Source organism: Syngnathus floridae, chromosome 14 (genome assembly GCF_059516105.1).
Source record: "Syngnathus floridae isolate MCC-2025c chromosome 14, RoL_Sflo_1.0, whole genome shotgun sequence".
NCBI classification, from domain to species: domain Eukaryota; kingdom Metazoa; phylum Chordata; class Actinopteri; order Syngnathiformes; family Syngnathidae; genus Syngnathus; species Syngnathus floridae.
The window spans coordinates 5,719,669-5,732,389 of NC_142426.1; the positions used below are offsets into that span (position 1 = coordinate 5,719,669).

Below are 12,721 nucleotides of genomic sequence, written 5' to 3' on the forward strand. Positions count from 1 at the left end.
AACCCATAATCATCGTCTGGGTAAATGTATGTTTTAACTATTGCCTCATTTTACACTACAAGGTGGCATTTAAGGAACTATGGGTGACATTTGATAAAAGCTTCTGAAGGCTCTCAACCTTTTTCCTGCGCAGGTCCGCAAAGAGTACAGCAAATGTTTCCGTCAATCTCGATGCTGCGGCGCCCTGCCGCCCAAGGGCCCCCACAGCTCGGTAAAGACGGCCACGTCTCGGACCACGGCGCGCTACTCTTCCGCTACCCAGGTCAGTCGTGGCAAAAAAAAGTGCCCACTTAAGTGCGTAGCCATGCAGAAAGAATTTATATCATTTAACACCTAGCGCCCCTGTGTGGTGCAGCCAAGACCAAGAAAAAAAATTCTCAAGACTAGAGCATTCATCTCATGGACTAAATTACTCCGAGTTTCTCCAACTTTATTGAGCCAAGGCACCATTTTTTATCAAGTGTCACAAAAGGTTTATATAATGAAGTAATGATGGTTTAGTTTCAATTTACTCGCTCTGTGTGAAACCAAAAAGCTTCTTCTGTCCCGTGAATGGTAACAAGTGGGAATCCGCCATCGAGCGGAAGAGCACTTCATTGTCACTAATACATGACTTGTCGTTTATGAATAATCCTTTTTAAACCAATTAAGTACAATTCCATAATTCCCTTCTGCATGTTTGAGCTTACAAAACATTGATTTAACTCCATTTGAAGATATCCTATGGGAATCGCTGCGGAATATAAAGACAATCTTTCAGTTATCCATTTTTAGACGAGACGCAAAGTTGGAGACGCTAAAGCACTTAAACGCTGACGGCGACACACTGTTGATCGGCGTCTCCCTTTCTCGTTGTGCACGCAGAGCCGCATCAGGCGCATGTGGAACGACACGGTGAGGAAGCAGTCGGAGTCCTCCTTTATCTCGGGAGACATAAACAGCACTTCCACGCTCAACCAGGGTAAGCAAGCCGCTAGGTGTTATTCTCTTTGAGATCCCGTTTGTCGCTTTAATGGCGGCGAGAAGGATGCAGACTTTAAAAGCTCTTTTTTCCCCGCCTCTTTCGCTTAAGCGTTCAAAAATAGCACACAATAGCATATCACAAAGTCTGGAGCTGTCTGCTGTTCTCTCCTGCTGCTTTTTGGATCATCTTTTAAGAAAAAAAAAAGTAGTGATATTTCAGGCCTGATGGGTTGAAATGGCGGCACTGGTGACAGGAGAGGCCTCTCACTCATTTGGAGCCTACAGAGCTTGTCAGGAGGAAGGGGAGGGATGAGATGAGTGAGTCAGGCGGAGGTCAGAGCGTGTTTGGGGATGAATGCCGACACTGCCAAAGCTCCCCGCTGCGCCGCTGCTGATTTTGGAGCGTAATTAGAAATTTCAAGCTTTTTTTTTTCTTCTTTCTAAAAAAGCACGCCAGCGCAGTGAAAGCAAGCTCACCGACCTAAATCTAAATGAGCGAGATGATTCGTTATATTCTTTACACAGACGGCATGCGGCGGGTGATAAGAATGCAGTGTTTTTTGTCTTGCGTCTCGGCTGGATGATTTTTGTATGGAGGAATTTGTTACACATAAACGCTGCGGATGATCGCGTTGTCAACACGTGTCGCGCTAATATTGTTTGACTGCTTGTTAGGGGGATGTCTCGCAAAGGGCGACGTCTTTATGCTTCCTGAGTGTGGGCTCCTTTTTTGGAAGCGTATGTGTTGATTTCAAAGTTTTAGAAAGTTTTTTTTTTTTTTTTTTTAGATTTAACATATAGCAGGTTGAAGCTGTTTTTTGTGGGTTGCCTGATTTTACGCTTTGAGATATTGTGAGAGAAATGAACATCGATGTATGCTAAGTGGACTTCATTTTGAATTTGGATGTTTTGCCAGGGGTGAGGCCTGAAAAAGTTTTCGAAAGTCTCTTCTAAAATATCAATGTGGCTGCATGCTAAATGGGATTTGCTTGCTAGCAGTGCACTAACTTGATTTGGTGTGTTGAAGTGGGTGAAATTGCTCTTGTTTTTTGATTTCAGGCATGACAGGCAACTACCTCCTCACTAACCCCCTCCTCCGTACCCACGACATTAACCCTTATAACAACCTGCTGGCAGAGACGGTGGTGTGCAACACTCCTTCTCCACCGACCTTTCACTCTCCAGGTGTGCATCTCCTGCTTTCACTGCCTGCCTGCGCTTTTCATTTGCTTGCAAGCTAACGTGTTGAAGACAAAAAGACCCACTTATTATACACTCGTCAACAGCTATTTTTAATCAGGGATGGTCTTATGTGTCCCTAAAAGTATTTTTAATATATAATTTCAAAAATATTTTTTAATTTTTTATAATAATATAAGGAGCACAATCCATTTAAAACACTTAAATCATATATGTTAAATTTATTATTAAAAAAATGTATTTTAGAAAATATAAGACGGGATAACGTGTAAGAATTGCATTTTATTTTACTTGTAAGAATTGAGTCTATAATGTTACAAGAATATCGGATTTTTTTTTTTCTTAAAAAGTCTTTGAATAGCATTTTCTTTTATTTTGCTTCTCCATCGACTCGTCATACACTTTTGATTTATCCTGTGGCACCGAACAAAAGCTGTTTACATCTTTCTTCCATGTAGTATCGAGAGTCAGAGAAACAAGTAATGATGGATGTGTGCGAGATCAAAGCAAAGTCCAGTCTTGGTGATGGACTAAAACTTTTTTTTTTTCCCTCCCATCTCAAGCAAAGCATTACCTGCAGGAATAAGGCACTAAGACCTATCCTGTTGCTCGTTAGTGGAGCAAAAGAACAGCACACAATGCTGTGAAATCTCATTTTCTACTTTTGGGATTTAAAATATATTATTATTTAAACCTACCGAGTAAAAAAAAAATCTGAAAACTCAGAATTGACGCAAAAAATTATCTAGAAAATGTTGTCGTAAATATTTTTTGAACAATGTGATTGAAAACAGAAAAAGTGTGATCGTTAACGCATCTGGGGTCATCATTTGCGCCACTGATCATTAGTGGGCGGCGAGAAACACTATGTAAAAGTTATCTTTTATTTAGTCGATGTTGACTTGTATACACGCTGACCTATTTGCACGTTGCCGCAGTTGAGGGGAAGGGGGGGGGCAGTCAGAGGGAAGAAAAGACATGCACGATGCAGCGCCGGCGCACGGTCGTAGCCCTCAGATATTCTCCCCATTTGATGTTAAAAGAGAATAGAGAAAAGCAACAGCAGCATGATGAAAGTCCAACAGTGGAACAAATGCCTTCAACTCAGCACAACCTTTGTTTTGGTCTGCTGTTCGGTCATTTGCTTGCTACGGAGCAAAGTCAGAAAGCTACAAAAGCAGCATCGGAAATTTAATGCGTTGCTTATAACCATAATGTCCAAAATTTGTTCTGTCAGAAAATCTTTTTTGGAACAAAATGTCTTCCATAGCATTCAAGTGAGGTATATATATTTTTAATGTATTTTTTTTAGTAAATCAATTGACTACTAATATTGCTCCAAAACATTTGCGTGTGCGTAGATAGTTAATCATTAAAGTTAACTAATCATTTTTACGTTGTTAAAGTTAGCTAATAATTATTAGATTATTTCAAAAATATTTTTAGTTCTTCTTTTTAGGATTTTTTTGTCTTTTTAAGTTCTAGCCTGAGTCAGCCAACCAATTATTACATCCTGCATTATCGTAACATAACACGCTACCGCTGTAGTAAAGTCATATATACGTACATGTCGTCTTTTGCTGCGGCTCTCGTAAATTGAAAACCCGATGTATTTCATTTAATTACCTACATTTAAATAGCAACGGTTGATTTAGATCCAACATTTCCACGTTAGCTGTGGCTCAGTCCTGCCTCTAGAGGAACGTTAGCCACATTTACAATCCTATTTATGAGTCGATCAAGAAGCAGTCTAACATATGGACCGGTGTTTTTCTGGAAACCCAATGACGGATTCCCAAGCAGGAAAGGTCGCAGCGGGAGAAGCGAGCTTCTTTTCACATTTGGCCTGCTATAATCGTTACATTTAGCGCTTTGGGGAGAGAGAAAAAAAAAGTCAGATCGTCATGTCTTATGAGTGTATTAATACTAAGTAATGCTCGGCAGATGTTCCTCCTCGCGCCCTACAAGTATCGCAAACATCTTGGATGAATTTTCCTCTGGATGGCTTCCCAGAGTGCAGCTGTCCACACTGATTCAGTTCCCCATCTTTCCCAAGCACTCTCCCAACTGTAAAGCTCCCAGCAGACAATACCTGTCCGTGCATGAACACATGCAAATTTCGATTCGTCCAATAATCACCCGATTTCTTTCCACCTCTGTGCTCCTTTTTTCATCCCTTAGCCGTCCTTCGAAGAAATCCCTTTAATGTTTGCTTGCTGTCATCTTTTCAGATTTTTCTTTGATTTTCTTTGATTTTTTTTTTTTCCGCCGGGCTAGCCGCCACTAAAATGTCAGCTCCTCGCAAAAAAAAAAGGCCGCGTCGCGGCCTTATAAAATCCTCTCGTGAAATCAAAGTACATCAAACTAAAGCGAACGTATGAAGGTTAGCTCAAGTGCTCGGGAAAACAACAGCAGCAACAAACAAAACAATCAAGCTGCTTTCTCAAGGTCGGATTTTTTTTATATTTAAATGAATAGTCAACTCGCATATGTCAAATTAAACCTCCACTTGGTTTGTCGCTTTGATTGTACTTCGTTAATCATTGCAATTGTATATTTTTAGTATTTTTTTTTTGTGCTATAGATAAAAACTTACAAGAACATTTTTGGGTAGAAAAAAAAATCATTTGTGTTAACACATTTTTCTTCAATTAGAGCTAGCATCCTTTTAATGTAAGCAAAGTTTTAAAAAGTCATATTTTATATAAAAAATATTTATATATTTATACATTTTTATATAAAAGAACAGTGAGTTGCCATGTTATATAGCTGAAGTTGCCGTTTCCTGCCAAAATGACTGCTGCAGTGTTGTATGTTCTATAAATATAAAGCTCTCAAACCGGCTCTAGAAGGTGCTTGAATTTGACATTGGAAAAGGCGAATGAACTCCGTCTGTGCGTGCGTGTGTGTGTGCACATGTGTGTCTTTTATAAAGCAAGGCAAAAGTCATGTGTCAATCAAAAGTAAGAGTTTGGAGCTTGGAATAATTGACGCTAGCAGACGTGTGCTTGCCGCTGAGCTTTTTCCTTCACCTGCTGAGTCTAGGATTCAGTCGTCCTTGCTTTTGTCCTCCTCTAAAAGTGTCCATCACACACACACGCAGAAAAATCCGAACAAAGCCTTTTATTATCTTTTATTCAAAGGACACAAGCCGACTGAATTGGACTTTTCTTGCTTTTTGGTGTCTGATTTGAGTAATTTTGTTGTTTCTGCTGCAATTTTAAAAAACGGCGTCTTTTTGTTTTCACCACTTTCTTTTTTTTTTGTTTTTTTTGTTGCACATCAGCTGTGCTTAGGCCCGATAGCCTGAGCAGACACACTTGATGTGAGTGGTGGCGAAGTGAGTCATTGCACCGTGCCTGCGTGTGTGTCGTAACGTGTGTGTGTGTGTGTGTGTTTATTGTGGAGGGGTGCACAGAGGTGGCGGGCCATCTGTGTTCCACACCGCTCATTTTTTTTTTTTTTTTGTCTTGGAAGAGGTGGAATGTTTTATTCATTGTTAATGTTCTACTCAGTTGTGCTCTTTCTCTTTCTTTGTTCAGCGTGCCTGTGGCTGCTTTGTGTGCTGCTGTGTTGTTCTCGTAGCGCTGCTTTTTGTTTCTTCTCGTCATGCCAGCTCTCGTCATGACACAGATATTGTTCGGGATCAACTTTTAGCTCATGTCCACAAATACATGGGTATTTTTTTTCCCCTCCTGATATATTTTATGATTCTGTTTTTGTATGCTTATGTTCATATGATAAGAATACAAAATGATGACTAAATTTATTAGAAGCCAAAGAACACATCTCAAAGATCTTAATTATGCACATCAATATCCGTACATGTCAAATTAAATATTATTATATGATCAATTAGTTTCATTTTTTATCAGGTGTTATTAAATTTAATTTATGTATTTTTCTAATGTGCTGTGCTTTTTAAAAATACCCTTGATTTTGTGGATGTGGCAATAGACTGGCTCTCGCCCTAGTGGAAACCTGTTTTGGAGCGAATCGGGTCGTCATGAAAATAAGCAAGCAAGTGTCCTGAGCAGTATCAAGTCCATGCCGATGGTCTATTTATAAACTGTCGTTAGTTAGAAGGCAGAAAATGTCATCTTGCGTGTTCCCTCCTGTCATTTGTTGCAGGACAGCAGTCTCTGAGCAACAGCAGGGACATCAGCGCCATGGACACCCTCCCCCTCAACGGCAACTTCAACAACAGCTACTCCCTACGAGAGGACGACTATGAAACCGTTGGCGTGCGTGCCCCCCCGCCCGACATGAGGGGGCTCAACCTGGACGACGTCGCCTTTGAGAAGATGATCATATCCGAGATCGTGCACAACAACCTGCGGCCTCGTGTTGTCCCGAGAGGCCGTGGCGACGTCCAGCGGAACACGACCCCGCCGCTGGCCCCGCAGACCAGGGCGGCCGTGGACCGAGGCGGAAGCGGCAGCGAGGACGACGCCATCGAGGTGGATCACGTCGAGGCGTCGTCCCCGCAGAGAGGAATCGGGCGGGAAGGCCACGCACCCTTGGAGGTTCTCCTGCACCACCACCACAAGGAGGCCCTCGAGGCCCCGCTCTTGCCCCAGAGGACTCACTCCCTGCTCTACAATGCCCAGAAGGCTCCCCGGCAGCTGGAGGACCAGGTGGAGACCTCCGCGCCAGGTGAGGACGCGAGCAATAACAACAGAGACTCGCTCTACACCAGCATGCCCAACCTGAGGGACTCGCCCTCCGCTTCACCGTACCCGCCCGAGGAGGAGGAAGAGGACGAGCTCTCCCCCTCCACCCGGAGCGACGGCGAGGACGCGTACCATAAAAGCATGCCCGAGCTTGCCGACGCGCCCCCGCTGTCCTACTACCACATAAACCGAGTGCCCAGTGACGGCTTCGTCCCCCCGCCGCCTGCCGCCCAAGAGGGGGACGGCGACGGACAGATGCAGATCATCACCAGCCTCTGAGGTCAAACCCTGAGTGGGCAGGTCTTATCAGTTGATGTCAGGTGAGCGGCAGAGCCCGGCTCCGCACTCCACAAGCGCCCCGGGAAGCTGAGACGTTGTCGGGGTGGGTAAAGGAATGAGTCGCTGACCTTTTTCTTGTTTGCACATGGAACTCGTTGACACTCGAGAAGTTCTTCCGAGGCCTAAACGTGAACTGTGAACACCTCGCTGACAGACTATGGAGATGCACAGACACCGATTTGGCAGATCTTGCAAGATTGTTTTTTCAGTTACAAACCACACACATAAAAAAAAAAATTGTTTGCTCTTACTGTGTGCGGTGTGTGCCGATAATCACGACACAGGACACCACGCACATCATGCTTCTGCTCCACCACGCGATCTACAACCTGGTCCTCCAAGACAGAAACGTTGCAAGATCCATCGTGATGGGGGGATGTTCATGTTCTCAAGAAAGACCTGCGCTGGAAACTACGTCTGGCGAACCTGTTTTATACAAAATGTGACATCTGGTTTGTTTTTATTTGTGGATGCTTCCTTGTTCCTCAGTCAGGGTATTTCTTGGTTGGCTACATTCCATTTCATGTCACAGTTCAAGGAGTCATGACTCAGGAGTAGTTGGCTTTCATAAACCAGGCTCTTTCTAGACCAGTGGTTCTTAACCTGGGTTCGATCGAACCCTAGTCGGTCTCAGGGGTTCGGCAGAGCCTCCACTGCGGGGGTCCGAACACACATTTATTGTGTAAAATCGTGATAATGCATATCTGAACTGGTCTCGCAAAGGCACACTGATTTGCAGGTATGTCATTTGTTGAGTTCATGCATTGTGTTGGTTTTATTCTTTGAACAAGGTGATGATCATGCAAGGCTCATTTTGTGCACCAGTAAAAAACATCTATGTCTTGAATATATATTTTTTTTTCCGCTAAAGAGGGGTTCTGCGAATGCGCAGGTTCGGTACCTCCAACAAGGTTAAGAACCACTGTTCTAGACAAAGTCCACAGTTGCGATTGTAAAGTAATGAACCCACTAATTCAGACTCAGGCCTTACTATATTTTCTCTATTGCACAATTAACTTGTCAAAGTAACAGCTAAAGAATTTATATTTTGCTGTACCACTCGTGTAAAAGATAGGAACATGTTTTAAAAAGTAGTTTAAAAAAAAAAGGCAACCATTCATAAGTTAACCCCTCTTTCATGTTAATAGATGTCTTCATGTAGGGTTAATAAAAACAGAGAAAATGTGCTTTTATTGCCTTTCACACTTGACCTGTTGTATGATCAAATATGTTTTAAAAGAAGAAAAAAAAACAGTATTTGGGGAGAGATTTGAATCCATACGCTCACGTCTCTGCTTGTGAAGTGCTTTTGCTTTCATGGACAACTCTGAAGGAAATGTGTCACCCAGACTTTTTGTTTGTGGACACTTATCTTTCTTTAACGCTTGTTAATTTATTAATGGAACTATTTGTTTGAAAAAAAAAAAATTCAAAGTTTGTTGCGGCACTGATTAGGTTCATGTTATTTCTTTTGTAAGAGCCCTTTGTCAGCTGATATTTAATTCAACTCCTGTTTGATATCAATCAATTAAATGTGAATTTTTTTTCTTGTTCACAAATGTCCCAATGCTTATTTTGACAATCATTTCTGTCTTTGTGTGTCGTAACCAGCCTCCGTAAGATCCTACAGAGGTTATTTTGCTGTTTGTGGCGTAGTAGAAAAACATTCCTCAGAAAATTCTCAGGAATGTTCCCTTGGTATTAGGTCATACGTTTGGGCCTCCGCCACATATCAGTCTGGTGACCTCTGGGGAGGATCCCCATGCATTTAGATGCATGATTGATGCAATAAAGCGCATCCTGACCAAAATTTGTATCATCTTATCTTTAGTGGCCAGATGTGTACAAGCAGAGGCAATTTGCGAATCCCCTCCAAAGGCGTCTTGTAACAGGGTTTGATTCATGAACCATCCAGCAGACACGGCGCTGCATTCCAGAATCATTTGTTTGTTTCTGTACAACACAAATCCTACAATCATTTGTTTTACTCATCAAACCCCGGAGGGAAATAAGTGTCTCTTTATGCGCTAAGTGCTCAGCTGTGTTCATTGGCATTCGCTAACTAGGTCTCTTTATGCAGCTAGTTAGGCGGACGATTGTTTGCAATTTTTTATATTCCTGGGAAAAGATAAGCGAGCCGCCAAGAATGGTCCGAAATAGTAATGATACTGTGGGAGCCCTAAACAATGAACTGAAACTTGGAAGTAATTTCCCACAGGATGAACTGGGAAAAATGTAACAGACGTCTGATTAGCAGCCAAGAAAATTGCTTTAGTGCTGGCAAAAACGACCCGAATGCATCATGGACTAGGTGACCGTAGGTGTCTTTGAAAATCAATTATTATACCATTTTCTATAATATTCAGTCACATAACAGGGATGGATTAAATAACGTATATGGTATCTACAGGTATACCAAACAAGCAGTAAAGATAAGTGAAGATGAATAACGGCTTGCGAGCTAGCGTTTAGATAAGTCACTCTTTACATTATAGCTTGTTAGCTAGTGTTAATTATTTATGGTAATTGTAGAATGTTTTATTTTATAGTCTATTTATATATTTTAAAGAGTTTTCCACCAGAGCTAATATATGTTAGAATACAGCTGTCTAGCTTAGTAGCAGGATAGCTCATAGCTAAATTGCTGTAATTTTTTCCCTCTTGTTTTTTTTACAGGGATTAAAGAGTCTTGCAAGCTAACAATAGTGGTGGTAAGTGTTTTTTTGTTTGATTGATTGTTTTGGGGCACAGAGTCTAATATTTCAAGTTATATCTTACGGATTTGTCTTGAAAAAAATATTTTATGACGCATATTCCGTTGATAGCTTTCAAAATTTAGGAAGAGAGCTGTTTTAGAAAGGTTCCTATGTTGATGTTGAAAATCAATATATATTTTTGGGTTGAATGTTGGGTTGGAAAGTTACGTCACCATCCCTTAAGTCTCGCGTGAGTTATATCAGCTTATCGCGATTGTTGCAGTCGGCGCGCAGTGGTAAATGACAGACGGCGGGAGTTTAAGTGGCTAGTATCGTGTGCGTATTTGCCAAAAAGTGAGTATATAGTACGTTTAAATGTTTCTCTTGTTTACTGTTGTGCTGTTTGTCTTTTCGCAGATTGTTTCGTGTGTGCGCCATTTGGTTGGTAGTTTCGGCGCGCTCCTTTAAGTTTTCCTCGCATCATACGAGTAGCTTTTACGTAGCTCCACGGCGGCTAACGGTCGCCAGCAAATGTTTTTTCTTGGTGTGTTGTCTAGAATACTTCATTTATGTTTATTTAGTATGCCGAAACCGTTACGCTTAGTTAGTTATGCGATGTGTGCCGTCTATTAGTGTTGTGTGACGTCAGAAGTTGAGCATTAACTTGTTGTATTTCTGTCTGTTGCAGAACCACATACTCTCACACACACGTACACACACCTTTCACAAGAAATACACACAACACATAAACATACACAATCACATTCACACACCCAGACACTCACCCATGTACATTACACACACCTGTTCTCACATCCTTACGACCAACGTGTACCTATACCTTTCGCCCGTAAGTCAGTAAAGCAACCAAAACTGGACCACGAGCCAACCCCTTATACACATAGGTGTCAAACTCAAGGCCCGGGGGCCAGATGTGGCCCGCCATTAATTTTATGTGGCCTGCAAAGACAGATTTTGCATCAACTTTGTGTCATTACTGAAACTATAAATTGTCTTCACATTTAAAAAAAAGAGACATTATTTGCAATTCGTCTTTTTAAAATATTTGAACAGTTTTTACTAGTCTCTGATTTCAAAATTAGTTCATCACTTTGTTTTGTAGCCTATATAGAAGACGTTGACAATCATAATGGCCCTCCAAGGGAAACTATGACTATGATGCGGCCCTTAGTTTGACACCCCTGCCCTATACAGTCCTCAGGCTCCGCAACAAGCTGAGTTATTTAGTTTGCCAGCTAAATAACCCACAGATTTATTAAACGATGTCACGCGTAATTGTGTATTTTTTTCTCCTCTTGCAGGGACCGAAGAATCGAGCCAGATGTGGTAAGTGTATTTCATTTTGTTTTATTTGTACCGCACCTAATACTGTATCTGGCTAACTAGCTAGCTTGCTTATAAAGTTACTGTAGTTCTAAGTAGTTTTCACTGCCTTTCAAACACATTACCAGCCAATAAAACCTTTTTAATCAGTCAGGCGGTAAGCGGTGAGCGAATGGCCTATAGCTAGCACATAGCATATCTTTTGGCTGCTGCGGCTCCCAATGACCACACACGAGCTCAGCGGGAGCTCTTGCTATGTGCACATGTTGCGGCTGGCGTATTTTATGAGTTTTGAAGTTAAGAGACCAGCGCAGAGGCCAAAGATGCAGACGTGCGAGTCGTCAGTGGCTCTCTGCCTCCCTGCGAAAGCTTTTTATTCGCTTATAAATCACATTAAAAGCACAAAGACAGACGCCTTGTTCTAAAACATAGTGACCTCGCACAAAAAGGCTTTGTATTATGTGATGTCGTTTTCATCAAGTGTTTGCATGATGCATATATAGTGGTTCATTATCACTCAGTCACCTGTGCTCCGTTTTATCTCCTCAAGCACACTGAATTGTCTAACGGAAGAATATAATATACATAGGCAAGTGCTTTCCTCAATGTGATAAAAAGCTGGTTGTCTTTAAAGTTGCCCTAATTTCAAGTGTATAGGAAAAAATATTTGCTGCAAAAAAATGTCAATTAATTTTTTTTTTTTTTCAGTATTGTCATCTTGAAGTGGTTAACTTATTTTTGCATTGTATGACAGTAAAGAATGTTCAAGATTTTCTTTTGCCATTAATTCCTCTGGGAAAAAATGGAGGGGTATCTTCCACAGAAAGAATGATATTCGACTTGGAGATTCCATAGTATCCCAAACTCTTTTTTTGTTTACTTTTTGACCTCCTTCACCAAGGTCTTGCTGGGAAAAATAATAGTAACATTATTATTAAAGTAAAAACGAGGCGTTCTTGGAGACATTATATTGCCGGATAGGAATCTTTCCTTTCGCCTCAGCAGGACCTTCGCATAATTACATTAGGACAAGCACAATGCAGAAAGGCTATTCTATTTCCTCGGGGCCTGTGTAGATGTACAGCTTACATTCCTCTACATTTCCCTCTGCACAAACAAGATAAAGAGTCTCCAACGCTCGCTCGCCGCCGCCGTCCCACGGTGCAACACTGCACTGAAGTCGGCGGCCCACTTGGCTGCTCTGGTTCGAATTTGCAGCTCAGGCAAAGAGTCAAAACAGCCCTGCAAGCACTATAATCTTTCATACCTGGGGCGTATCCCTCTGCATTGGGCTTAAGGAGTGGATGTACAGTCAATATATATATTTGCAAGTTGGGTGAAAATCGGAATTAGATAACAGTCCTGAGTTTTGCTGTACATTAAAATCACAAAACAAAGTACTACATGCTAAGTTCTGTTAGCATGTAGCACTGTTAGCATTTTCTAGCTTATCATATTTTCAATTTTTGATAAAGCATGCATGTCTTGTTTTATTGATTCATGCCA

General features: G+C 41.6%; 1 protein-coding gene across 3 annotated transcripts in view; it reads left to right on the forward strand.

Moving 5' to 3' along the window:
- adgrl2b.1 (adhesion G protein-coupled receptor L2b, tandem duplicate 1) overlaps positions 1-12,721 on the forward strand; it is an 88,228-nt gene that overhangs the window by 60,806 nt on the left and 14,701 nt on the right. Inside the window, exons 21-26 of one of the 3 annotated variants that reach the window (XM_088395522.1) lie at positions 134-262; positions 865-961; positions 2,023-2,148; positions 6,295-7,914; positions 9,852-9,886; positions 11,194-11,218. In XM_088395522.1, the coding sequence (XP_088251648.1) occupies positions 134-262; positions 865-961; positions 2,023-2,148; positions 6,295-7,115 (1,173 nt within the window). In that variant the 3' untranslated portion in view covers positions 7,116-7,914; positions 9,852-9,886; positions 11,194-11,218. Of the gene's footprint in view, positions 1-133; positions 263-864; positions 962-2,022; positions 2,149-5,449; positions 5,504-6,294; positions 7,915-9,851; positions 9,887-11,193; positions 11,219-12,721 lie in introns of those variants that run through there. The other 2 variants (XM_088395524.1, XM_088395523.1) reach the window with 2 other exon arrangements.